Source organism: Toxotes jaculatrix, chromosome 8 (assembly GCF_017976425.1).
Source record: "Toxotes jaculatrix isolate fToxJac2 chromosome 8, fToxJac2.pri, whole genome shotgun sequence".
NCBI lineage: Eukaryota > Metazoa > Chordata > Actinopteri > Toxotidae > Toxotes > Toxotes jaculatrix.
In genome coordinates this window covers 22,640,867-22,668,607 of record NC_054401.1, presented here as the reverse complement: position 1 = coordinate 22,668,607, position 27,741 = coordinate 22,640,867, and the positions used below count along the sequence as shown (strand labels likewise).

At 40.5% G+C, this 27,741-nt stretch overlaps 1 protein-coding gene across 1 annotated transcript; it reads left to right on the top strand.

Annotated features, from left to right (window-relative positions):
* The first annotated feature begins 245 nt into the window (after nucleotides 1–245).
* Nucleotides 246–27,559, top strand: si:dkey-122a22.2. Its single transcript, XM_041045211.1, has 11 exons — nucleotides 246–380; nucleotides 1,397–1,559; nucleotides 1,663–1,734; nucleotides 1,827–1,903; nucleotides 2,550–2,650; nucleotides 4,682–4,798; nucleotides 5,979–6,053; nucleotides 22,886–23,024; nucleotides 25,422–25,504; nucleotides 25,638–25,734; nucleotides 25,850–27,559. The coding sequence occupies exons 1-11, from the start codon at nucleotides 321–323 to the stop codon at nucleotides 26,015–26,017; spliced, it is 1,152 nt and encodes a 383-aa protein (XP_040901145.1). The 5' UTR covers nucleotides 246–320; the 3' UTR covers nucleotides 26,018–27,559.
* Nucleotides 27,560–27,741: the final 182 nt, after the last annotated feature.

The window sequence follows — 27,741 nt, the reverse complement described above, 5'->3', positions numbered from 1 at the left end:
TTTTGACAGAGACATTGCAGACTTCAGTGTTACATACAACTTTAACAACGTGTTGTATAACTTAAGCGTGACAGTGGAAATGATATTTACTTAACATTCTGTCTTTTTGTGATGACAAAAAATTGTGATGAAAAGACAGGCAAACGATCAAGTTAACACACACCTGTGATAGGAAGAGCTACGGCCTAGCGCAACGCGTAAGGTATAAGTTTGTCTCCTGACGGCTTCTGTACCTCCACCAGGAAGTTGCCGAAATTCAATTCATTCTGCACAGTTTGTGCATGTAGTGTTACAACACGTATTGATTGCTTTATATTAAAATGCGTCGGAGAACGGAAGCTCAGTCATCAAACAATGAACCTGTACGTGTTGATAAAAAGGTAATTCAAAGTTAACGCTAGCCCGCTGCCTATAGCTACACGTGTCTGCTCTGCTAGCTAGCACTAGCTAACTGATTCCAAAAGCTCCAAAATGTTTGTCTTTGTTCAAATCAGTGTATGTCTGCTACTGATGTTTTCCTGCTTTTTTACTGGTCAATATTGACGTTGTGTGGAGTATCAAACAGTATCCGATATCGTCCCTCAATTTTGAAGAGACGAAGAGGAGCCAAATTCCCTCCAAAAAAACAGCGTTTTCATTTACGATTTGCATATTTACAGCGTATTCACATTCTGTTTATCATATTTCACCAGTATAATAAATCATTTGCATCAGTTCTTTAATTCGGCTTACATCGAGAACAAAATAACAATAACTGCGACAAGTTTGCTTATGTGTGAGAGGGTCATCCTCTGCAGAAATACCCAGCAGTTCACCCTGATGCTCTCTTTGAACCTTTTGTGGTTTTGATAAAAATCGAGTATTATTGCTTGGAATGGAATCACGACTGAAATTGCTAAGATGATAACACAAATGTACAGCTGGTTAAATGTGTATGAGTATGTACTGTACTGTGTAAAAGTTTTAGGCACTAAAAGTGTAAAAAGTAAGAATGATTTTTAAAAAGTTTTTGTTTATCATTGAACAACAAAGTGCAGTAAACACAAAAAAAACAGTTTTTGTTGTTACTTCCCCCTGCCTTTAAAACATAACCAGTTCTTCGAGGTACATCTCTGTATATTTGGGGCTGTTGCCATTTTGTAGTTTTGCAAAATGAATTTGGGACTGATGAAGTGTTTCCCTGATGATATTGTGTAATGGATAAGAATCTAAACATCTAAAATGCCTAAACCTTTCGCACAATGTACGTGAAATGTTTATAAAAAATAGATGGTGTGTGTGTGTATACAGTGTGCGTTTGTGTATGTTCAACTCCAGGATGCTGAAATCAAATCAGGCTTTATAAATGAGGTTAATGTGTGAGTTAACTTCACTTTTTCTTCTCTGCATAAACTAGGATCCAGATCAAAGGCTTCACACCCAGGCTGAAGCTAAAGGCAGAGTGTCTTATGGTTCTGTGCTCATAAACATTGGAAAGTGTTTACTTTTGATCATCATCATCCCTCCATTTCTCAACTATGCATCGCTGCAGAGAGAAGGACAGATGCTCTTGCCCAAAGGTTTGTTTATCCAAGTCCAACCGAGTCATTGTTCCTTTTAGTTTAATTTTATAGTAACGTGAAGCCTTATCTTTGTGTATGTTCTTGTCCCTCTTATGTTCAGATGGCCAGATTGTCGATGTCAGTTTGGGTCAAAAGATGCATCTTTTGTGTAAAGGACGAGGAAAACCAGTTGGTAATACAACTTTTTGTTTGAATCTGCCATGAATAATTTTCATTAGCTTGCTTCTGTCTTTTAACTGAGCTTACTTGTTTTTTCTTGTTCAGTCATACTGGATGCACCAACTGGAAAGTCCTCAGACATTTGGTTTCATGTCCAAGAAAGTGTGGCCACAGTAACAAAGGTGGGGAAATGTTCTTGTATTTTTTTAAACTATTTACCAAAAATATTATTTCTTTTTTATTATTATTCTCTTGAAACAAATCAGATCATTAGAAGTGAAATAAATCTCTCAGATGAATCACATTCAAGATATATACTAAGGGTGAGTTAACATACTGATATTGGTTTGCCTTTGACCAAGAAAATCCACTGTAGGGAACATTCTCTGGAATCAGATACTGCTAATGTGACCATTTTAGTTGTTGTCAGGGTAATGTAAGGACAGTCCTTGCAGTGGCTTTGCCACATCATCTCTGCTCAACAAGGAGTCAGTACAGCAGAAAGTCGGGGCTGACAGCCTGCCCCATGTTGTTTGTCTGAAATGTGACCCAAATGAGGTCACAGGCTTGTTGGGGAAGGGCCTAGATCCATCTGAACAACTGCATCACAACAGCAGTTACAAAAACAAACAAACTTACAGTGCTCTGTTTACACTTGCATATGTATCGTATTTTACAATGTTACACAACTGTCATGCATTTCAGTGTTCTTGTACAGAACAGGGAGTGACTGGGTCCTTACTAAGTGCATCTCGTGTGAATGTGGAACATGGTGTTATTTAAAAAGCCTTCTGAACCCATGTTGTCCCTGTTTGTCACACTGCTTAGGTTTGCACCTATGACAGAATGGGACTGGGCTTCAGCAAACGACTAATGCAGAATGAAACCACGGGAACTGAGAAAGTTTGGGGGATGTCAACAACTGGACGGTAAGAATACTACTTTATGTGACTGTCATTCTGAGTCCTAGTAACAAATAAACTGCAGGATAACACTTTTATTATTCACCATCTGCAGAGTCTGTATTGTAAACATAATGTCTGTGTCAGTTTGAAATTTGTTCTTTCATTGCCATGAACTGGTTTCTGAATAAGTGGCCTGGTTTACATCTGCGCTTCTGTCTGTCTTGTTTAATTATGTATGTAATTTTAAATGAGGTGTAGGCCAAATGTACAGTGCTGGACAGTGTGGTGCAGGTGAATCTGGATCTGATGAGTGCTGATTGTGGGCAGACAGAATTTCCTGTGGGGCATTCTTCAATAGCACCTCTTCAGTTTTTGTGGCGACCTCCTGTATTGCTTGTGTCAGTTTCAGGACCCTCCAGCTTAAGGCTATAGGAGGAGAAAAGGTTTGAGACTGTCAGGGTTGTGTGTGCGAGGAGAAACACCAAGTCAGATTCCTTCTCATCATTAACAGAGGATTCTGATGAAGGTCAAGGATTTCGTCACCTGTGTGCTTGCACATGTGTGTCCTTGTGCAGTTGCATAAAACAAAAGAAATGGGCACCTGCTTGTAAAAACATTGCTCTGTGGTGCTACTAGTGGTTAGCAACTGGTCTGTGAAATGTCAGAAAATATGAAAAATGCCCACTACAATTTTCAAAAGATGAAGGGGCCTGTTTTGTCTGACCAACAATTTAAAACCCAAAGATCCCCCACATTCAATTTACAGTAAAATATAACATGGAGACAGAACAGCACATCTTCACATTTGAGAGGCTGGGACCAGAGAATGATTAGCATAATGTCCTAATAATTAAAATATGAATTGATCATCAAAATTGTTGATAATTAATTTCCCATTGATTGTCTAATTGATTAACTGGCTAATTGTTTCAACTCTGAAAGTTGTAATTGATTGTTAAAAACTTTTGCAGATACATTTTTATTGTTGATAAATTTAATCATTTCACATTTAAGGGCGACAGTTACACAGTGTCAGGTTAAAAAAAAAAAAGTCCTTCTGTACTACAGTACAGTCAGTACTGCCATAGCAGAGTAAATACCCTCAGGGAATCAATGTTTCCTTGATAAAGCAGCTGTTTGGAACTTTTCATGAACGCTCCAGTCAGTAGAGGCTCATGTGTGCATGGACACTTTGTGTATTGCCTTCATCTGCAGAACACACCACTGCCCTGCCCTGCGTCACGCTGCTGTGGGATTGGGCTGTAATCTCCCTGTGTCTGACACGGTAACGCGTTTGTCGAGCCTTAAATCTGCCTAGGGAATGAGCTGGTGTGGTTCGCTGAAGGGCAGCAGTCTAGTTTACCTTGGCATCTGGCCCGGAAAGCGGGCGGCCACCTGTTTGTGACGCAAGCAATCAATTTCCCAGAATTCAGTATCTCAAGGAGTTTGATGATGACCCAGCCCTATGTCTTGTGAAATCTCTTCATTTCAGTGTGACACCTCAGTTTTGATTTATTAGCGCAACAAAACCAGGACAACAGATGGCTCTCAGACAGGAGCTGCTGCATCTCATGTAATGATGATGCTCCCTCTGATGATATATAGAGAGTTTGCTCGTGATTGTTTGTCTTGTGGTTTTTTTTTCAGTGGAGAGGAACCTGCAGGTCCCTCCTTTATGCTGTCATTGAAGTTTCAGCTTTAGTGTTTATTTTGGTGCCATTTGTGGAATGTGATTTAGAGAGCTAAAAATATTGCTATAAGTTTTATTCAGTTGTTAACATTCTTTAAAGTAATTTGTGACACTTCTTACTTATTTATTTTTTGACCCTTCCTCCTTTTTTAGGTTATTTTTGCATCTTAATAATGACTCTCCAGTGGCTTCTTAATAAACCCGTTAATGAGCAGATCAGAGATTAATGAGATTAATGATGGCCTGTTGTAATATTTCAAGTTGGGGGACCTATTCCCACTTACCTGAATAAATAAACCTCCTGGCCCAGTTTGCAGCGTGCCCTGGTTTTTGTGCACAGACAGATGAGTGTTGTTGTCTTCCAGGATGGTTGATGATCTGCACCGACTCCTGCAGGCTGCTGGGATCGCCAAGCCCTTCATACTGGTGGGCTCCGAGCTTGGCGCACTCAATGGCAGATTCTACAGCCACATTCACGATGTGTAAGTATTTTATAATGGAAATAATTAAAGGGGAACTCAAATTTACACAGTGAATTAAGTATTTTGAAAGCAAATTTAATCCATATTCTGACAACAAAACAGCGTATTTATAAGATTTTACTCTTTGGCCAACTGTGATGTATAGCAGTAATTAAACAAGAAGCAAAACCACAAGACAAAAGACTGGCACGTAGGTACGTAAGGAGAAGCTGATGATAGAAAGATACTTGTAGGTGACAAACAGTAGCACCTACACATTACAGACTGAAGCATAAAACACTAAATCAGTAGCATGTGTCCAGTTTCAGCTTTAATCAAAAAGACTGACTAAAAGCCCAGCCAAAATGTAGTAAAGTTGAAGGATAATGCTGGTGTATATTTTTCTTAGTCTTGTTGGCTTTGGTCCTCTTATGGGACCAAAGCCAACAACAGTTTGGTCCGTCTCTCGATACTTTCTGACTTCCCTGCACCGTCTGTGGCTGTCAGTCAGTGGACTTGGGACAGAGACTGAATAAACCACACTATGTGTGTTAATAAAGGAACATGTGCAACAGTGTGACTCATTTGTGTGTTTTTAATAACGGTGTAGGTCTATACACACACATCATCTTGTTAGCCGGATGGATTTATTGTTGGTTTTGGTCTTTTCATGGGGTTTGTTGACAATAAAATAACATAAGCATATAGAATATCCACAGACTCCTTTAAAGGTCTACCAAATCTTTGATAAGATTTAAAGATGACTAATTTAAAAATGGCTTTATAGCATATGGAATGAAGTGCCTCTCAAACTCACAGTTAACAAAATATATTCTCATCATCACCCATAACTCATCCGTCTCAGGGACAACGGCGTGATTAACGTGACAAGTAGCCTGTACCTGGAATGAAAGATTTAGTACTTAATCAGGCACGATGTTGCTGCCATTAAGGGAGAAAATTAAGTAGTGGTGAGTAGGTGACACCTTTCCAAATGGAAATATTGCCCCCGGATCTGATGTACGTGTGATTACCTCTCTGTGGGGACACAGGATAGACAAATCTACAGGAAGACAGACAGGATGACGCCATCCATCTCACACTCATTAAGGCCCGGGCCAGGAGGGTAAAGTGGACAAAGGTAGTCAGTGAGTCTTACCTCATCTGAGTGTATTTGTGTGTGTCCTCTCATTGTCCTCAGGCAAGTGTCAGATCTGGTGCTGATTGATCCCATCCCAGAGGACGTTTTTGAGGAGGACCAGTGGAAGGAGTACTGGTGAGTTGAAGCTTGGGGATTCAGGGTCGTAGGAAGGACAGAGGTAGGGGGAAAAAGGAAGGGAGGAAGAGCATGAAAGGAAAGAAGAGGATGGAAAGATGTTGAAGAAGCAAAAATTAGAGAGGGATGTGAAAAGAAGATTGAGGAAAGAGGAGCGTGGAGAGGAGTGACGCGGACGATAAGGAGCTCTGAAGGGCACAGAGGAGCAGATAAAAAGGGAAAGGCAGGGAAGAGGAGAAGAAAAAAAAGGAAATGTACCAAAAAAAAAAAAAAGAAGATTAGGATGAGGAAAAGGGAGGCATGTTTCACCAGTCAAGCTCCAAACTTTTCCCTTATTGGCTTTTATGGTGAGAACAGCTGATTATCTTTGCTGGGTGGGGCTCATTAACATGATTAATTGAAGGCTGAGGAAACTCATTAGCTGATCGTACTCTTTTAGCACGAAACAGATGAGGGGGGAGCAAGGGTTGTGGCGGTTGTCGAGACTGACTGACGGAAAGTGATATGACAGTGCTTTAATTCTCCAGGCAGATATATGTCAAGTGGTAGTCATTGTCACGGTGTATATCTCATTATGCATTAATTATCATACAAGGGGGGATGGGTTATTAATGATAACCCAGAGTGTGGAGGAGTAATGTTGATAGAAGTGTCAGTTGTACTACTTCAGATTGTTTACAAGTAAACCGTGTCATGCGTGATCATTAAAAGGTATTTCACTGCTTAAGAGACGATAATTAAGATATGATTTAACAAATGTTAAACTTTTAGTCGTAGCAAAGAGCCCAGCAGTGATGGCTACATAATAAAGACAACATCTGTAATACGTTTCCTGTCTGTTGCAAAGCTGCTTAACACACAATAGATATTTCTGGTGTAAAACAGAACTATCTATCGTTTGGAATTTTAAACGTAGTTTTGCTGTAATAATTATGCAGACAATTTTGGACAAAAGAATGAATGAATAAAAAAACAGTCAGATGGCAAAAAATTACTATTACTCTAGAAAACAGTTATTTAACATTATGCCTGCTTAACATCAGCAAGCTTGAACTGTCATTGCGAGCATGCCAACGTTAGCATTTAGCTCAAAGCACTGCTCTTTTGAAATGCATCCTTGCGTTTTGTTTTTGACCATTTGTGTGGTTTTGTGCTTTTAACATCTAACAAGTTATTGAATTTTAGAGCTTTTGATTAAATAAAATATGCCTGTTAGTGCTTGATAAGAACTGTAGCTCTCATTTGAAGTATTAAAATTGGATTTGCTTGATCGTTTACTTACACAGTAAGTAATGTATGGTAGTATGGATGGACAATACAAAGTGTATAATGAAGTTGTATTTTGATAGACTTGCTTTGGCATAATTTATATGTGGTTTCCAGCATAAATAGTATTTGTAAAATTTCCATTTTTTCCCATCAGTCTACACTCAATAACTCATAATGATAAAGTGAAAGTTTGCGAATTTACTAAAAAAACAAAAACTGAAATCTCTCATTTTTACAAAAGTATTTGGGCATTTTCTGTGGCACCCCAGATTATGGTCAGGTGTATCCCCTTTCCTTTATTTTCCTTGAGATATGTCTGAAACTTAACTGGAGTCCACATCTGGCAAATTGAAGTGCTTGGAGTTCAGAAATACACGCCTGTGTATTTAAGGTCACACAGTTCACACTGCATTACAGGACAAAAAACGATTTCTAAACCCATTTCTAAGGCTTTGAGTGTTCCCTGGAGAACGGTGGCCTCAATAATTGTGAAATGGAAGAAGTTTGGAACCACCGTCCGACCAAGCTAAGTAACCAGGCAGTAAGGGCCTCTGTAAGGGAGATGACCAAGGACCCAACAGTCACCTTGACAGAGTTTCAGAAGTCCTCTGCAGAGATGGGAGAACCTGCTGGAAGGACAGCCCTTCTCAGCTGCACTCCATCAGTCATGCATGTTACAGCTCCCTTGGAGTTTGCCAGCAGAACCTGATGAGACAAAAATTGAACTCACCAGGTACTGCTCATCACCTGCCTAATACCATCCCCATTTTGTAGCATAGTGCTGGAAGCATCATTCAGTGGGGATGGTTCTTAGCAGCAGGGATAGGGAGACTGGTCAGAATGACTGAAGTATGTGACCGAATACAGAGAGATCCTCGAAGAAAACCTGCTCCAGAGTCCAAGTGACCCGAGACTGGGGAAGCGGTTCACCTTTCAGCACGACAGTGACATGAGGCATACAGCCAAGAGAATCCTGCGTTGGCTTTGAGACAAGTCTCTGACCGTCCTTGAGTGGTGCAGCCAAAGCCCAGACACAAATACCATAGAACATCTGTGGAGAGACCTGAAGATGGCAGTTCAAACACTTCCCATCCAACCTGACGGAGGTTAAGAGGATCTGCCAGGAAGAAATGGGATAAACTGCCCAAATCCAGGTGTGCAAAGCTTGAAGAGACTTACCCAAGAAGACTTAAAGCTGTAATTGCCACCAAAAGAGCATCTACAAGGAACCTAATGAAGGGCATGATTACTTTTGTAATGAGAGATTTCAATTTTTGATTTTTCAATATATATCTAATATAGTCATAGATTTTTGAGTGTAGATTGCTGGGCAAAAAAGGGCAACTTTATCCATTTAAAATTAAATTTACAACAGAAAGAGTGCAAAATGTGAAGGGATCTGAAAAGTTTCTGAAGCCATTCAGTAATTTGTTTAAAACCGACGAACAGAACTGAAATTCTACATTATTCATTTATTTATCCATCCATATCCAGGAGCGTACAACCTCTGTAATGCTATATCTTCTTAAATTTTTTTAAGTAGTAAGCCATTGTCGCAGTAGGACAAGTTCGATCAGTGCCAGTGAAGTAATTCTGCTAGCTCAAAAAACATTTTGTGATGATTTAGAATCACCACCAAGGAATTAGTGTGCTCTGATATGACAGACGACTGTATGGTAAAAGCAAGTAATCTCATTTTTAGGCACAACTTAGTGCATCTGTAGTTCCGTCCACCAATAGGAGCTTGCAGCTTACATAAGCATGAGTCAAGCCAGATAAGAAACGAATCCCTAAAAAATGGCCTAATTTGTACGTGACTCAAAGTGGAGCAGCACCATTTATCAGGGGTATGTGTCCAATTATCCTCTGATTAATTGGCATTCATTTCAGTCTACACTCAATAACTCATAATGATAAAGTGAAAGTTTGCGAATTTACTAAAAAAACAAAAACTGAAATCTCTCATTTTTACAAAAGTATTCAGGCATTTTCTGTGGCACCCCAGATTATGGTCAGGTGTATCCCCTTTCCTTTATTTTCCTTGAGATATGTCTGAAACTTAACTGGAGTCCACATCTGGCAAATTGAAGTGCTTGGAGTTCAGAAATACACGCCTGTGTATTTAGGGTCACACAGTTCACACTGCATGTCAGGACAAAAAACGATTTCTAAACCCATTTCTAAGGCTTTGAGTGTTCCCTGGAGAACGGTGGCCTCAATAATTGTGAAATGGAAGAAGTTTGGAACCACCGTCCGACCAAGCTAAGTAACCAGGCAGTAAGGGCCTCTGTAAGGGAGATGACCAAGGACCCAACAGTCACCTTGACAGAGTTTCAGAAGTCCTCTGCAGAGATGGGAGAACCTGCTGGAAGGACAGCCCTTCTCAGCTGCACTCCATCAGTCATGCATGTTACAGCTCCCTTGGAGTTTGCCAGCAGAACCTGATGAGACAAAAATTGAACTCACCAGGTACTGCTCATCACCTGCCTAATACCATCCCCATTTTGTAGCATAGTGCTGGAAGCATCATTCAGTGGGGATGGTTCTTAGCAGCAGGGATAGGGAGACTGGTCAGAATGACTGAAGTATGTGACCGAATACAGAGAGATCCTTGAAGAAAACCTGCTCCAGAGTCCAAGTGACCCTAGACTGGGGCAGCGGTTCACCTTTCAGCACGACAGTGACATGAGGCATACAGCCAAGAGAATGCTGCGTTGGCTTCGAGACAAGTCTCTGACCGTCCTTGAGTGGTGCAGCCAAAGCCCAGACACAAATACCATAGAACATCTGTGGAGAGACCTGAAGATGGCAGTTCAAACACTTCCCATCCAACCTGACGGAGGTTAAGAGGATCTGCCAGGAAGAAATGGGATAAACTGCCCAAATCCAGGTGTGCAAAGCTTGAAGAGACTTACCCAAGAAGACTTAAAGCTGTAATTGCCACCAAAAGAGCATCTACAAGGAACTTAATGAAGGGCATGGTTACTTTTGTAATGAGAGATTTCAATTTTTGATTTTTCAATATATATCTCATATAGTCATTTTATATTTTTGAGTGTAGATTGGTGGGCAAAAATGGCAATTTTATCCATTTAAAATTAAATTTACATCACAAAGACTGCAAAATGTGAAGGGATCTGAAAAGTTTCTGAAGCCATTCAGTAATTTGTTTAGAACCGACGAACAGAACTGAAATTCTACATTATTCATTTATTTATCCATCCATATCCAGGAGTGTACAACCTCTGTAATGCTATATCTTCCTAATTTTTTTTAAGTAGTAAGCCATGGTCGTAGTAGGACAAGTTCGATCAGTGCCAGTGAAGTAATTCTGCTAGCTCAAAAAACATTTTGTGATGATTTAGAATCACCACCAGGGAATTAGTGTGCTCTGATATGACAGACGACTGTATGGTAAAAGCAAGTAATCTCATTTTTAGGCACAACTTAGTGCATCTGTAGTTCCGTCCACCAATAGGAGCTTGCAGCTTACATAAGCATGAGTCAAGCCAGATAAGAAACGAATCCCTAAAAAATGGCCTAATTTGTACGTGACTCAAAGTGGAGCAGCACCATTTATCAGGGGTATGTGTCCAGTTATCCTCTGATTAATTGGCATTCATTTCAGTCTACACTCAATAACTCATAATGATAAGGTGAAAGTTTGCGAATTTACTAAAAAAACAAAAACTGAAATCTCTCATTTTTACAAAAGTATTTGGGCATTTTCTGTGGCACCCCAGATTATGGTCAGGTGTATCCCCTTTCCTTTATTTTCCTTGAGATATGTCTGAAACTTAACTGGAGTCCACATCTGGCAAATTGAAGTGCTTGGAGTTCAGAAATACACGCCTGTGTATTTAAGGTCACACAGTTCACACTGCATTACAGGACAAAAAACGATTTCTAAACCCATTTCTAAGGCTTTGAGTGTTCCCTGGAGAACGGTGGCCTCAATAATTGTGAAATGGAAGAAGTTTGGAACCACCGTCCGACCAAGCTAAGTAACCAGGCAGTAAGGGCCTCTGTAAGGGAGATGACCAAGGACCCAACAGTCACCTTGACAGAGTTTCAGAAGTCCTCTGCAGAGATGGGAGAACCTGCTGGAAGGACAGCCCTTCTCAGCTGCACTCCATCAGTCATGCATGTTACAGCTCCCTTGGAGTTTGCCAGCAGAACCTGATGAGACAAAAATTGAACTCACCAGGTACTGCTCATCACCTGCCTAATACCATCCCCATTTTGTAGCATAGTGCTGGAAGCATCATTCAGTGGGGATGGTTCTTAGCAGCAGGGATAGGGAGACTGGTCAGAATGACTGAAGTATGTGACCGAATACAGAGAGATCCTCGAAGAAAACCTGCTCCAGAGTCCAAGTGACCCGAGACTGGGGAAGCGGTTCACCTTTCAGCACGACAGTGACATGAGGCATACAGCCAAGAGAATGCTGCGTTGGCTTCGAGACAAGTCTCTGACCGTCCTTGAGTGGTGCAGCCAAAGCCCAGACACAAATACCATAGAACATCTGTGGAGAGACCTGAAGATGGCAGTTCAAACACTTCCCATCCAACCTGACGGAGGTTAAGAGGATCTGCCAGGAAGAAATGGGATAAACTGCCCAAATCCAGGTGTGCAAAGCTTGAAGAGACTTACCCAAGAAGACTTAAAGCTGTAATTGCCACCAAAAGAGCATCTACAAGGAACTTAATGAAGGGCATGGTTACTTTTGTAATGAGAGATTTCAATTTTTGATTTTTCAATATATATCTCATATAGTCATTTTATATTTTTGAGTGTAGATTGGTGGGCAAAAATGGCAATTTTATCCATTTAAAATTAAATTTACATCACAAAGACTGCAAAATGTGAAGGGATCTGAAAAGTTTCTGAAGCCATTCAGTAATTTGTTTAGAACCGACGAACAGAACTGAAATTCTACATTATTCATTTATTTATCCATCCATATCCAGGAGTGTACAACCTCTGTAATGCTATATCTTCCTAATTTTTTTTAAGTAGTAAGCCATGGTCGTAGTAGGACAAGTTCGATCAGTGCCAGTGAAGTAATTCTGCTAGCTCAAAAAACATTTTGTGATGATTTAGAATCACCACCAGGGAATTAGTGTGCTCTGATATGACAGACGACTGTATGGTAAAAGCAAGTAATCTCATTTTTAGGCACGACTTAGTGCCTCTGTGGTTCCGTCCACCAATAGGAGCTTGCAGCTTACATAAGCATGAGTCAAGCCAGATAAGAAACGAATCCCTAAAAAATGGCCTAATTTGTACGTGACTCAAAGTGGAGCAGCACCATTTATCAGGGGTATGTGTCCAATTATCCTCTGATTAATAGGCATTCATTTCACTGAGTACATGACAGTGCAGCCACAATCCAATTACTCTGTGGAGAAGCAATGGAGAAATGAAATGAACCAAAGACTTACATTTACTCCGTAAAAAAACAATTTTATCATTGGTGTCTGATTTCCACGGAGGAGTAAAAATAGAAACAGGAATGGGATATACAGTATGAAGATGCAGCACAACACCATGCATCTCAGCATCCTTGCATCCCTGCGCCATTGTGTTCTTCAGCATGCTTTTATTCCTTTTGTACATACATATTTTTATGTTGTACTGATTTTTTTGTTCAGAAAGGTTGCATGTAGCTGTGTATTTGTCTCTCATGGATAGGGGTTTATTAGCTGTTGGAGGTTTTACAGTATTTGGTACACAAGATAAGTAATGCAGAAGGGAGCAGGGCTGCACCTGAGCAGGCTTGTGGGGAGACTGTATCAGCCTTGCACTGGGACTGGAGGATTTACACATCAAAGACCTGCTCATTAACAGAAGCTCGCTCCCAAAATTAGTTCTGTTACATCCTACAAAATGATTTGCCATCATCTCCTGAGAATGGTATTTCCGTGTGCTTGTGTATGTACGTGCCTGCGTGCGTAGGCATTCACTTGTGTGCACTTGCTGTGAGGGGTCAGCTTTCTTATTTGGGATTTTCCTCTGCAGATGTGGCAGCATGTGTCTCATTCCCTTGCAGGCATAGATAATGCTTCCTGATGAAAAACCAAGCAGTGGGTCTAGCATCAGAGATTAGGAGAAGCCCTGGCGTACGTCTGGACAAATTGCATTGAGGATGAGAGCCAGTGGTTTAGGTCACTCGGCGCTGTCACTGTTTGTTTCAGCAGCACAAGCAGAGGGAGCTCTACATCTCTTCACTTCAGGACAGAACACAATATTCTATACATGATGATTTATGCAGGGGGGACATTGCTATGTTGAAATGGGAGTGGACCGTCCCCAAACTGTTGCCACAGTGTTTGAAGTACACAACTTTGTTGAATAGTTTTGTATGTTGTGACATTAAAATGGGAGCTAAAGCTGTGTTTCATTGGGCCTCACTGGCTGCTTAAATTGTGTGGACCTCCAGCAAGCTTTAAATACATGTTTCCTCTATGTCTCTGTACCAGGGGACAGTTGAGCTGAGCCACACTGTTAGAGTCCTACTGGTACCACGGCTGAAAATGACCAAAGCAGGATGGTGTTTACCAGTCAAATAAGCTGCTTTAAGCTTGTGCCTATCTGAGTGGCCCAACATGTGTGTGTCTGTGCTGGTGACTTCAGGAAGCACTGTTTTTCAAAATTTGTCCCTGTTCAGTCCTCAAAACTTTTGTAGCTTCTAACTGAATCTGTGAGGTGTTCAGTTTAGTTTTATTCTTATGTCTTTTCACACTTTGAGATATCAGCATTACTGCTGCTTACTGATGACTTTCAGGCATATTAGAGCTGTGTGTTGTTGATGCGGATGTGAAGTGAACATTTCCTGCTGCTTCCTCACATTAAAAGTTTCCCAGGGCATGGGCAATCCCAGCGGCCTGGGGTTCAAGGCATCAACCATGAACTACATGTCTATCCCCATCTCACTTTCCTGAATTGTCTTTACTGTCACTGACATAAAAATGGCTTAAAATGCTTTTGGTGAACCACCTGGAGGCTTATATTGTGAAGCAGCTGTAAGAAATGCAGTCGTTTGGTGCTCCTGGTTCTATTCTGTGCTATTTGGTCAGCGGATCCATTGTATATGAAGGTAAACAACTTCTTTTACCTTGTGTGCTGCCCTGTGGAAAACCATTTGCATTGTGCCAACACTGCTTGAATGGCTGCAGTTGCTCATGGCTCAGCAGTGTGTGAGTATCCCCTCCTGTACTGAAAAAACAGGATTTAGGACCAAACCCAAACTATGAAAAACACATACTTTTGGCCGCCTTGTGTACTCAGTCTTTGGATTCTCTAGATAACATCACTGGTTATAGATTTTAACCTATAACTAGACAAATGCCTTCAAAGGTTCTAATAAATACCACCAGATGGATTAAATTGATAATTTAATCTTGTACTTTTAAAGAAAAAGGAATGCTTTTCCTGTGCATTTACATCCCTACGCGGGTGTGTGTGTCTCCTGTCTTTCTGCAGCCGAGGGTATGTGTGGAGTATTAAACTAATTTACCCCGTGGGGAATATATTTGCTCAGAGAGCAGAAACAGTGGGGAATGCTCTCATCTAATGGGATGGTCCTTACATTTTAATGAATGCTGATTGATTGGCAAACTCTTCGTTTTAATGTACCATTACTGTGTTTAGTGCAACTCAGTCCTCACAGGAGCACCACTTGAAAGTCTCCTCATTCCTTCCCTCTGCATCTCACGTCTTCTAAGTGTTAGTCATCAGCAGTTTTTAGTTTTACTTTGTTGATAATTTGAATACTTAGAGTTTGATGCTGGGACACACTGTCTGTAGTTAGTCAGGTATGCAGCTGAGGAATTTCGAGGGAGATAGTTTTAGCTCATATGTGTGCGTATGCTGTATAAATTCACAGTATCCAGGATGTCCACTCTCTCTTTAGTTTTTTTTTTTTTTTTTTTTTTGTGAATGCCTGGTGCATTCAACTGTCTGCCGAGGGAGCGTATGAGGTAATGAGTCTCTCAGTGGGGGCCTAACATCTGCGGCTGCAGGCCTGGATGGAGGCCTGATTGAGTTATGAGTCCTAAAATGAAAACGACACTTTCTGCCCCATTCATCATCCTACCTGTCATTAATATGCTCAGAAAGGTCTGAGCGCAAGCACACACACGGTCCCGATCACATAAACATTTATACAGGTGCATACTGTGTGTATGCATCGCACACACACGCTCGAGTTACCCACACAGCTTGCTGCAGTGTGTAGCAGATATGCTCACCTGGAGCCTGCTCTGTATGACAGGCAGCGTATGACTGTCACATTGACTGACGACCGCTCAGACACACACAACTTCTGCATTCGGTTTGATTTATAAGCCAGACAGGGTTTAATATCAGGGACAAGGAGAGTGTTTCTATCCTTCCCCACAGCACTTTGTTAGCGGAAAGATTTACAGACACAACAAAGCTCTCCTCTCCTCTCCTCTCCTCTGTGTCTATACTATACCTTCTATTTCTAAGACATTTAAACATTTCAATTATACTCAGATGTTACAGTAATTAATTTAATACTTTAAGTGGCATTATGTAATCTCTGAGCATTTGCTCTCTCTCTCTCCGTCTCCTCCGCCTTCATTGGTAAACAGTAGCAGCCAGTGATGACATATCCAGTCTCTCCCTCAGAGCCCATTTGCTTTCACTGCGAGCTGCGTTCAATAACCCACTGGAGCACAGCCCTGCTCTAAACCCCTCCAGGAATCCTCGGCTGAGATTGGCAGCAATCACCCGGTCATGGGCCGATGGAGGGAGGGAGATAGAGGAATGGTGAAAGAAAAGAGAGGGAAACAGGAAAAAGTTAGGACAGCAGGAAATAAAATGAAGCAGCAGGAGAAGATGCAGCCTGGCAAAAGCATGATGCAGCAAAAATTGAAGGACATTTCATGATTGGAAATGAGAAAGAAAAACCTTGTAAATCTTTCAAGTTCATCCCTGTCAACTTTGGCATTAGTTGGCACAAACTGTATAAAAAAGTAAACACATTAAATCATTTTGGGGTAAAATGTGATGCTAATTTAAATAGGGAATATATTTAAAATAGAAAAAAATGACATTTGTATGTTAATGTATATTTTGTGAATTAATAATACAGATACAGTGAAAGAACAGGACTTTGGTTATGAAACACAAAATTCACATATACAGTGGGGCAAAAAAGTATTTAGTTAGCCACCGATTGTGCAAGTTCTCCCGCTTAAAATGATGACAGAGGTCTGTAATTTTCATCATAGGTACACTTCAACTGTGAGAGACATAATGTGGAAAAAAAATCCAGGAAATCACATTGTAGGATTTTTAAAGAATTTATTTATAAATTCCTGCGTAAAATAAGTATTTGGTCACCTACAAACAAGCAAGATTTCTGGCTCTCACAAACCTGTAACTTCCTCTATAAGAAGCTCTTCTGTCCTCCACTTCTTACCTGTATGAATGGCAGCTGTGGGAGCAATTATTAGAAAATGGAAGACATACAAGGTCATTGATAATCTCCCTCGATCTGGGGCTCCACGCAAGCTCTCATCCCGTGGGGTCAAACTGATCATGAGAACGGTGAGCAAGAATCCCAGAACTACACGGGGGGACCTGGTGAATGACCTGCAGAGAGCTGGGACCAAAGCAACAAAGCTTACCATCACACTACGCCGACAGGGAATCAAATCCTGCAGTGCCAGACGTGTCCCCCTGCTTTAGCCAGCACATGTCCAGGCCCGTCTAAAGTTTGCCAGTGACCATGTGGATGATCCAGAGGAAGATTGGGAGAATGTCATGTGGTCAGATGAGACCAAAATAGAAATTTTTGGTAAAAACTCAACTCGTTGTGTTTGGAGGAAGAAGAATGCTGAGTTGGATCCCAAGAACACCATACCCACTGTGAAGCATGGGGGTGGAAACATCATGCTTTGGGGCTGTTTTTCTGCAAAGGGAACAGGACGACTGATCCGTGTTAAGGAAAGAATGAATGGGGCCATGTATCGTGAGATTTTGAGCAAAAACCTCCTTTCATCAGCGAGAGCATTGAAGATGAGACGTGGCTGGGTCTTCCAGCATGACAGTGATCCCAAACACACTGCCCGGGCAACGAAGGAGTGGCTCCGTAAGAAGCATTTCAAGGTCCTGGAGTGGCCTAGCCAGTCTCCAGACCTCAACCCAATAGAAAATCTGTGGAGGGAGTTGAAAGCCCGTGTTGCCCAGCGACATGGAAGAATGGGCCTAAATACCAGCTACAGTGTGTGCAAACCTGGTGAAGACCTACAGGAAACGTTTGACCTCTGTCATTGTCAACAAAGGTTTCTGGATCAAAAATTTCTGGATTTTTTTTCCACATTCTGTCTCTCACAGTTGAAGTGTACCTATGATGTAAATTACAGACCTCTGTCATCATTTTAAGCGAGAGAACTTGCACAATCGGTGGCTGACTAAATACTTTTTTGCCCCTCTGTATACAGTGTGGGATTCATTATGCTTTATGCTGTGGTTCTTTAATAGCCCCCAGTGTGTCAGCCTCACCCCTGAGCTTGCCCCCCTCCCACCCCGTGCATCTCGAGACTCCCAAACGAATCAGGAATGCCAATTAATTGTAATTAGAACCACTGTAAGCGTAAGTATTGCTGTTATGCTCCACTAATGAAGAAGGGCTGCCGTGGCCCCTGTGTATTTACCCCAGTGTAATCTATAGTATTCATGTAGAGAGGATGGCCTTGAGCTCGAAGGGAATGCTGGTCTCAGCCTGACATGGGCTGTGGTGCAAGAATGACACCTTGTGTTCATACTGGGTATTGTGCCTTTGAATTTGCAGTTGTCCTACATTGTAACAGTTTTGAGGTTCTCTTCATTTCCTGTTTAAAATTATTTTTAAAATACTTTTAAAAAAATATTGTGTTCACTGGGATCCAAAGTTTCAACTATACGCACAGTGTAAGTGATCTTCATTAACAGTATGAGGCCTGGTTCAAGGCCAATTACCATGCACATGTCAGATTTGCTCGTTGCTTCATATAATGAATGAAGTGAAACAAAATGGCAGACTATATCTGCTTTATTAGGTTAGTAATAAAGCAGATATAGTCCTGAAATGGATTGTACAGTGATAAAGGCAGTTAGTCAGGTGTCTTTATTCTTAAAAGCAGAATCAGGGCAGTTTAAATCAGATAATTATCAAATAACAGTGTAATGACACTGCGATAAAAACCAACATAAATACAAACATTTACAATTAAATATTAAAGCAATACAAACAAGTTGACAGTTTGCAAATGCAATTTGCAACACTTAACTGTATTTGTTTCATGAAGGTCAGATTTAGTTTTATCTGTGTTGTAACAGTGTGTTTATATTGTCTCAGATAAAACATAGAAAGCTGCATGAAAGCTGTGGACCAGGTGATGAAAACGTCAAATCAGATCAAAGAGATCTGATCTGAAGTTTTCTGTCTCTGGAATTCTTAAAACTAAAACCGTGTTAAATTTGTGACAGTGTTATTTTCTGTCTTTTCACATGTTTTTAGGTATAAAAGTACTGTATATTAGCTGTGGGTGGGGCTTTTCTGTCATCTCATGTAAATGTAAAAGAGTCTATTTTAGTGCTGCCACAGCTGTGCTGCACTCTGGGCGCTCACCTATCAGGCAGAACAACAACAACAAAAAAAATGACGACGTTTGTCTTGGTGTCTCCTTTTTATTGTGTATTTCCAAATCGTTCTGGTTTGTAAAATACAGTAGCAAGTCAGAACCTAGACTGTATGTGTTATTTGAGGTTCAGGTTATGGGAACCACCAGGTTCCTGTTCTTCTCCCAAAGCATGTAAATATAAATAGCTTCAGCTAATATGTGAACAACAGTGTGGTAGCTCATACCGCAAAGTAGTTTTTAGTTTAGTTGGTATTTGGAGAAGGTATTCATGAAATCACACACAAATACACATGTCAAGGAAGGTGACAAGACAAAATCATACTGTCACCAGACTAACACAGTGAATAGCCATAAAATCCTCAACAACAGAAACCTCCCCATCTTATTTTGACAGGATGTGTTGACACATAGCAAACACAACTTTAACCCATAGTCAGCATAGTCCCACTGGGCAATTAGTCCTGACTTCCAGGGCTGTCCTGGAAAAACAATAATATATGTTGTTATGTCAAACTTGGAGCTCCAGTTACATAGAATAAACATAGCAAATTAAAATCATGTTTTGCTATAGTTTATGACCATGTTAACATTTGAAACCATTTAGAACCTGTGTAGAAAAACTGCAGATTTGATTATACAATGAGATACTAGATTTAGGGAATTATAGCCTTGTGTTTTGCTCCATGTTAAATTCAGGTTGTAATGTTCCATCCTGGTCTTTATAAATTTAGACTTGTAGCTGTGATGATTCTGCTGAACACGGTCAATTTGTCCTTCCTGCATGAGAGTCAGAGGCCCCATCATGTGCCTGTCCACGTCCATGTTCCCTCATTCTTTGTAATAGTCTGTGGACGTCTTTGCAGTAACCAGTTTTTAAAAAAAAATGTTCCTTTGGCGTAATAGTTAGTTGAGCCTCGTGTAATAGTCCGTGTTTAAATGTTCTCTGCTCATTGTAATAGTTGGCAGAAGCTCGTGTAATAGTTCGTGTTTTGTGTGTGAGCAGGCTCTCAGGTAACAGAGGCCCTGCATATGAAATGAGATGGTAATGAGGAGGAGGAGGGGAGCCTTATCACTACAGGGCCAAATTCCGACAGTGAATTGCGCAGTTGTAACAAAAGTAACAGAGCGTCCATTCAGCCTGCACTAATCCAGATGGGAAAGTCAAACAGCAGAAAGTCCACGGCACAAACTCATTTCATCACTTTATTAATTTAGATATTGCCTCCTCGCTCCTGTGGGGAGAAAAAAAAAGAGCCCCTCTGAAATGACCAACATCGGTGAGGCGTTTTGCTCTACATGGTTCCCCCACTTCGTCTCCTCCCGTTATCTGTTTAATTCATCCCACCAATCTTGGCTGTCTTTACCCACTAAATTTCCCTTTGACACGCATGCCTTGCTTCGCATAATCCTCACTCCGGGGCAGAATTAAAAATGGAAAAAAGAGGAGGGAATAGGACAGGTGGCTGGAGAATCCTTGAAATAATGTTCAATGCCAGACCCAGGAATGATTTGACCAGATTCAAACTTGGGGGCTGATAGGAAGAGAGTTTTTTCCTCCCCCTTTATTTTTGGAATCAAGGGGTAAGAAAAGGGTGACAGGTGGAAAATGTGCAGAGACTGAGAAGTCCCTTAAGAGCCAGGTCGAAGAGTCAGTTCTAAATTGTGGTGCCAGAATGACTTCAGGGGAAAACTGTGGCAAAGAAGATGAAAATGTCAAAATGTCACTCTCTGGAGGTCTGATTTGAAAAGTTTTCTCTGTCTGCTGAAAACTGAAAATTAGAACAGCCGACTTGTTTCTTTTCCCCCCTCTGCCTGTATCCATTATTGACCTGCAGGGACTATTTCCTGTACCGTGAATACGGCAGATATGTTATCTTACAGAGCCATTTGTTGTAGCTGAACAGCCATTCTCTGCAGTTTCTATCAGCTCTATCTGACCAATCAGTGCTGACATGCTTTGCCGGAGCAGGGCTTGATATTTCAAGCCACAGTTCTTTTGGTAGTAACACGTCATATCAACAACGGGTGAAATGGGTTATTTTACACCTGAAAAGTGCATGTTTATGATGTAGCTTTGATATGAGCAGTATAATGGCAGTGAAGCAGTGCTGAAGCCTGCCTGTTGTGAAATGCAGTTCACTGTGGCAAATACTACTGGTTTGAACTGTGACTGAAGATACTGTTCCAACTCATGTACAGTATTAGTAAGTTTTACTGATGAAACAATGAATCAATTAACCAAATAGTCAATTAAAAGAAAAATTAATCGCTTTATTTAGGCACAGCAGTGCTTGGTGCTAAATGCTCACATTAGCATGGCAAAATGTGGACATGATAATGGTAATATGCTGATGTTTATCAGGTCGTGTTTACCACATTGACTCTGTGTTAAGCATATATGTTGTGCTATGCTGTTGTTATGCAAGTTGTTAATTTGGGCTAAGTCCAAAGTACAGCTGAAGCTGATGGGAATGTTAATTTTTCAGGTAAGTACTGGACAAATTCAAATTTTAGATGAAATCGACCAAAGTTAACAAAATTAACCCTGTAAGGACAGAAAATTTAATGACAGTCCATCCATTAGCTGTTGAGACATGTCACTAGAAAACAGAAATGTCAAACTCATGGTGGTGCTAGATGGAAAGGGGGGGAGGGGGTCTGAATGTCTGTATGACATTTTGTCCCAGTGAATCTAGTAAAAGCTGAGATATTTCAGCCTCTACCAAAGAGATGGATGAATCAACAGTCTGACACTGGCTTCAACAGAGCCGCACCACTAAGATGGTTAAAAAACATGCTAAACAAGCTTCTTAAATGTGAGGATTTCCCTGTTTTCTTTTTTTATGTGATTTTAAATGGATTGTTTTGGGCTTTTGGACTGTGACTTTGACAAAAAGAGCAATCTGAACACATCTAAACTATTAATCAATAGTGAAAATAAACATTAGTTGTGTCCTTATTAAGCTTACACTAATAGGGCTGTAACATATAAGTTGATACTGTTAAAAGATGATTTACTATAGGATTCAATATAACAGAGAGAGACTGATGGGACTTAGGGGCACAGCTGTAGTAGCCTGGCCCAGATCAGGAGTAAGGCTAAAACAGGGATGAGTGTCTCCTGGTACGCGGGGGGCCGATCTACAGTGTGTTGGCTGCATGTAAAGGGCAGACTTCGCAGCACGGCGATGGCGGCAGCAGGCACGTGGCACTATTGATTGGGCTCCACAGGCTGAGACCAGCCAATTCAGAGCACCAGTGAGCCGAGACCGATTGGGCCTCCTGAGTTACAAAATCCCACAGCTCTTCTTCTTTCATCTGCCAAAAAAAAAAAAAAGACTATTTCTCATTCCCCAGGCAAATGTTTTCAGGAGAGAAAGTTTGAGATTTGGGGTTGAAAAAGACTTGAGGAAGGCAAATATCATGTATGGCTTTGCTTGAATCACCATCGTAATCATAAAATCACGCTTGTTGAATTGGCGCCATTCAGAACTTTAGCATGTTGTTAAGCTGCAAAAAGTAAGAAAGGGTAAGGCTAACACAAACTCTCTTCAGCTTTGCTTTCAACAGTAGCAGGTGACTGGAAGTTGATGTGCAGACAGACAAACAAAGCAAGCTTGCAGACGGTTAGTAGGGCATTTAGATAAAGAGCTAAATATTCTCCTTGAGGAGTTCATGGGGAAAAAAGTAGAGCTAATAGGAGAGTGGATGTTGAACTTACACTCATCAGGTTGACAGACACTTGACTCCAAATGAACGCTTACTTATTAATTGTTAGTCCATGCTTGCTGAATTTGTAAATAAGAAATTGTCAACGTGTTAGGGTCGAAATATCAAGCAATGCAACTTTAAAAACCAGTAGTTCAGATGGTTAAACTTTACTTTGTCTGGTGTGTGTTTCTTCAGGTATGGTAAGCTGTTGCCATCATTCCAAGCCAGACAGTTTTCAGCAGCTATAGGACTGAGCCGCATGCTGATTATCCTGGGGGCGATTGAACCCACTATCAAAGGCGAGAACGTCTCAGAGGAGGTCATCCAGCTCCAGGTCAGGCTAATGCACACACACCCACACACACACACACATTATAATGAGGCATGTCTTAAAGGTTGTAACATTGATTGTTCAAAAAATAAAAAGAAGAAAAATCTGCAGGAATCTCTTTTCTTTCCATGTTGTGTCATGCTGACAGTGACACAGCAGGTCAGTTATAATTAAGAGGTGATTTATGGATAAACATAAGTCATTGGTGTAGAAGGGTGCTATTATAACATAGAAACTGACGATTATATAGTCTGAATACAAGACACCGGCTTTGTTCCTGTGCTCAGACAGTTTCTTTTTAACCTAATTAAAAATATGGAGGGAAAGTGATATTTTTTCCCGGCATTTTAAATGTACATCTCCCATTTTTCCTGTACAACCACAGGATGGTGCTAGTGTGAGAATAATCATGTCTCCTCTTCAGCAGAGATACGAGTGGATGATGATTGCAGGAGCGTTTGTCTTCATATCGTCAGAGACTGTGAATTTGGCATGATATGACACCAGACATCATTTTTAAATAAATGAAAATTGAACCCATTCCTGGAGCTGACATGACGTCGCAAACGCGCTGTATCTTTCGATGCCTTGTATATTGTAAAACTCAGCCTTTTGACAGGTCATACAGTTTGTGAGGAAAAGGCTGTTAATATAAGCTACAAGCTTTTTGCTGTGTGTAGCAGATGAGCTTTTTCCGCAGGGGAGGGCTTTTATTTTGCACTGCTCAGATTCAGAATCTGTTTGAAAAAACACAGTTGTGGCAGTTCTGTCTGTCTTAAAGGCCTGTAGTAATTTTTTTTACCTGCAATGGAAAACATCTTAGGCAGAAGAGGAGTAATGGATTCTGGTGATGAACAACAGCCAATATCTTTGGTAACATGGGAAAGTGCTTTATAGACTGACACCTTATTTTAGCATTGAAACAAACCTCTAGCATTCATGTAGGGTCCATTAGGGCCACAGACAAAGAGAGATTATTGCAGGAAAGCAAATTTTTTAACCGTTTATTACATTTAAACCACATGGTCCTACTTCAGTTTCATTCTTTTTTTTTGTTCTCGTTCAGAGAAACAACTTACACTTTAGTGGCCCTCTGTGTACGCTCCGTGACATTTCAAACATCCGTTCAGCATTAAATGTTTTTCTGCAACTGTCTGTATGATGCAATGACGCCAGCTTTGGGATGAATGCGAACAGTTCGTTAAGATGCCTTGTTCTCTGCTGCCAGCCACCCACGATTTGATGGCAGTAGTGATGAGGGACCTATTTCAGCTTTTCAAGTATTGCAGTTGTTGCCAAGGAGATAAGGACATCATTGTGCTTGAATTCTCCAAGGACAGAGAAAGGTTTTGTAGACAGGCTAGTGAAGGTTATAACGTACACACACACACACACACACTCACAAGCTCGCCGAACTCAATAGAGCATGCAGTCCATTTCTCAAGGGCATGTTCTGTAACCACTGCTTAATTGAACTGGAGCAGAATTGTTTGCTGCTATGTTAACGGCACCAAAGCTATTTGGTCTCATCACATGTGGTTGATAGATACAGTTAAAGGGGAATTCTGCTCAGTTTGAGAATTCACATCTATTCTAGTAGCGTGGTGAACTTTCCCCGCCCTGAGCTGCAGAATCAGAGAACCAAGACTGAGATTTCAGATGTGATATTAGAGTTCTGCCTGAAGCTTCTTCACTGAGTGAGCAGGGCGCTGACTTCACCACATTCAAATTGTCTTGCTGCAGCAATCGCATTAGTTCATTTGCCCAGTTTTTCCCCTAATCATTTTAGACATGTATTTTTGGATGTATTTACAGTGTTGGAGAATGATATCTTTCTTTGCGCTGAAAGATGTTAGCAGTTCTGTCTCATGACTGCTCTCAGTAAGGTTAGGTTTTGTATCTTGGTTACAGTACTTCCATCCAACGGTTCTTATGTCTTTTACTTACAGGGATCTGGTGGTTGCAGACAAACAAAAAGTGATAAATGTGCAAAACAGATCTAGGCCTTGTGTGTTTTTTTTTTTTTTTTTTTTTTTAGCTGTGCATAAAATGTCCCCATAACTCTCAGTATGTGGGGATATGAGGTGGGAGGTGTGTGAAGTTGGGTAAAAGGCTGACCTGCTATGACTGAGGAATAGGTTCATTAACATGCCTGCCAATTGATTTACTGGACAAATCCAGGTCTGTGCTATATGAAAATTATAAGGAAAAATAGAAGAAATATTAAACAAACCATGTACAAACAAGATCTTTGACATAGCTCAGTTTTGTCAAATGCTTACCATCAGTGTATCAGAGTACCATGTGCTTGTAGGTGTATGACACCTGAATAAAAACATATTCATTCATTCATTGTGGATTTAGTGGCTTATTTGTTTTCTGTATCTCTGTCCCTTATAGAAATACCTGCTAAGTAACCCTGCTCACCAAAGCAGTGCTGTGGATGAACATTACTTTCTGAATGAAAGTGCAGCTCAAGTAAGGTATGGCAAACACACTTAGAAAACTTGTTGTTTTCCTAACAGTTCTGCTGTTTTCATGTTAAATGCAGAAGTCAGAACCAACACTGAACTGTTACACAAAAGGCATATTTACAATTTCTTGTTGCTTTTAAAGGGACATCACAAAGTTTAAGCCCCTCTCCAGCAGGGTGTCAGTGAGTGTGATCACTGGAGACTCCTTTGATGAGCAAATACCAGAACACCTGAACCAGGTGAGAGTGTTTACTCTGGCTGTACAACTCACGTCTTGTACAGTGACTAAACAGTACTCTAATAACTGTTGTGTGTGGGGAAAACCCATAGTAAATCATCTTTTCCCTGCACCAGATGGTAGCTAAGCTTCAAAAGAAATTTCTGGAGGAGTCCTACCCATCAGCCAATCACATTCACATAAAAGGAGCAGACCGGCGAATGATCTACAAGAAGCCATCTGCCATCAGCCAGCACCTGAGGAGGCTAGTCCACCAGCGACAAGCCAAACAGCAGAGTGAGTGACCCATGCCCAAAATATAACTACACCCCAAGACCTGAACAGAATAATAGTTGAATATGTTTTAAATATTCAATAAAATATTCAAGTTATCTTTTTACCTTTCCCTGCAGCAATCTGTAGAGATTGCCTACGTGTCTGGTAAGGTTCATCAAGGAGTCAATTTTAGAACAGTTTTCCACAGCTCTGCTTCATTGGAAGCTTTTTAATTGAAGATAACTGGAGGGTACTGAGTGTGATGAAATATTTGCTGTCTTAGATTCAGAAAATCTGATCTTTGAAGTTGTTATTTCAGTCTCTGCACCTGATTGGCCAGTTCTAAAAACTAATACATTACTTCTAATCAATGTAAAGGCCACACATGTCACTGCTCAACCCGATGCTTTTTATCTCATTCATTTCTGTCAATATTCTGCCATGTTATTGCCACAGGCAAAGGTACATTGAGTTCTTCTGTCTCTGCTGCATAAGCTTCAGTCATTTGTTACTTGCATATAATTGAGTTACATCACCACCAGCTCTATTTTTGGACTTACGTTGATTTGATTAATTTTGTAAATTGCAAACAGATGAGTCTGGCTGGCAAACCTAATTTTGCATTTTTGCAAAAGTAAATCTTTATGAACTTTTGTGTCTATTTTTAAATGCGACAAACAGGAGTTGTGCTTTTTTTATGGATGCACAACAGAGTGAAAGAAAGACCAGAAAGCACGGGTTTATCCTGAGGATTTAAGTTTAATTATGACACCACATCAAAATAAAAATTTCCAACAGATCTGGAATTGTATTCCATCCATATACATGCATAGCAACAACGTTTTAAGAAACATTTTCTCCCATAATCAGGACATTGGAATGATCATTTTACATCAGTATCCCCACTGACCTCCCACCCAACTTGTTCATCAGCAATAAACTTAATTCTTGTACAACTTCTTTTTTTTTCCCTATGGGGTTACAAATAATTATATGCACAGCCCCCCATTTCATAATACTGCTTTCAGTAATGTTCCCTCATTTACAAAGTATTGCATTGAGAGCAAATTGCAAAAAGGGAGACCAAAGTGTATCATCAAACAGAAATACGAGTACTATACAAGAATGCTGCCATCCTCATGAAAACATCCACATCTGAGTTGAAGAAAAGAGACAGGGACAAACAGCCACATATGTATGCAAAGCCATGTGTATATGCCAAAATGTGAGATGCAGGGTTGTGCCTGGTTATCACACCCACGTGGTGATTTTTAAGGCTAACAAGTCATTAGTAGCAATCTGCAAGTGACATTTTGGGCATATACAGAAACTGGTACAGCAAATAAGAATACACAAGTGCCTCAGTAGCTATTTTTGTGTCTAAAATGCATCTCATTTTTGTATTGTCTATTGTTTCATTGAGCCTACATTACAGTGTAAACAATATGTGTGCTACACAAGAATGACTATACAATAACATTACAAACAACTCTGATATAAATTTCATTTTGAATTTAAATTAAGATCACTACTCCTATTAATACTGATTGTAAAATAAATTAATGTGAAAGTGGCACCAATATTATTCTTGATTCATTTTTCTTTTCTTTTTCTTTTTTAACCAATGGTTTTGCATTTTTAAGTCTTAAAACGATGAAAGAAGAAGCTTCTCTTGATTGTCCACAAGCAGCGTTTAGCACTGCGTGATGCACTATTCCAGACACAACAGTGTACCAAAACAAAGGAGAAAAAA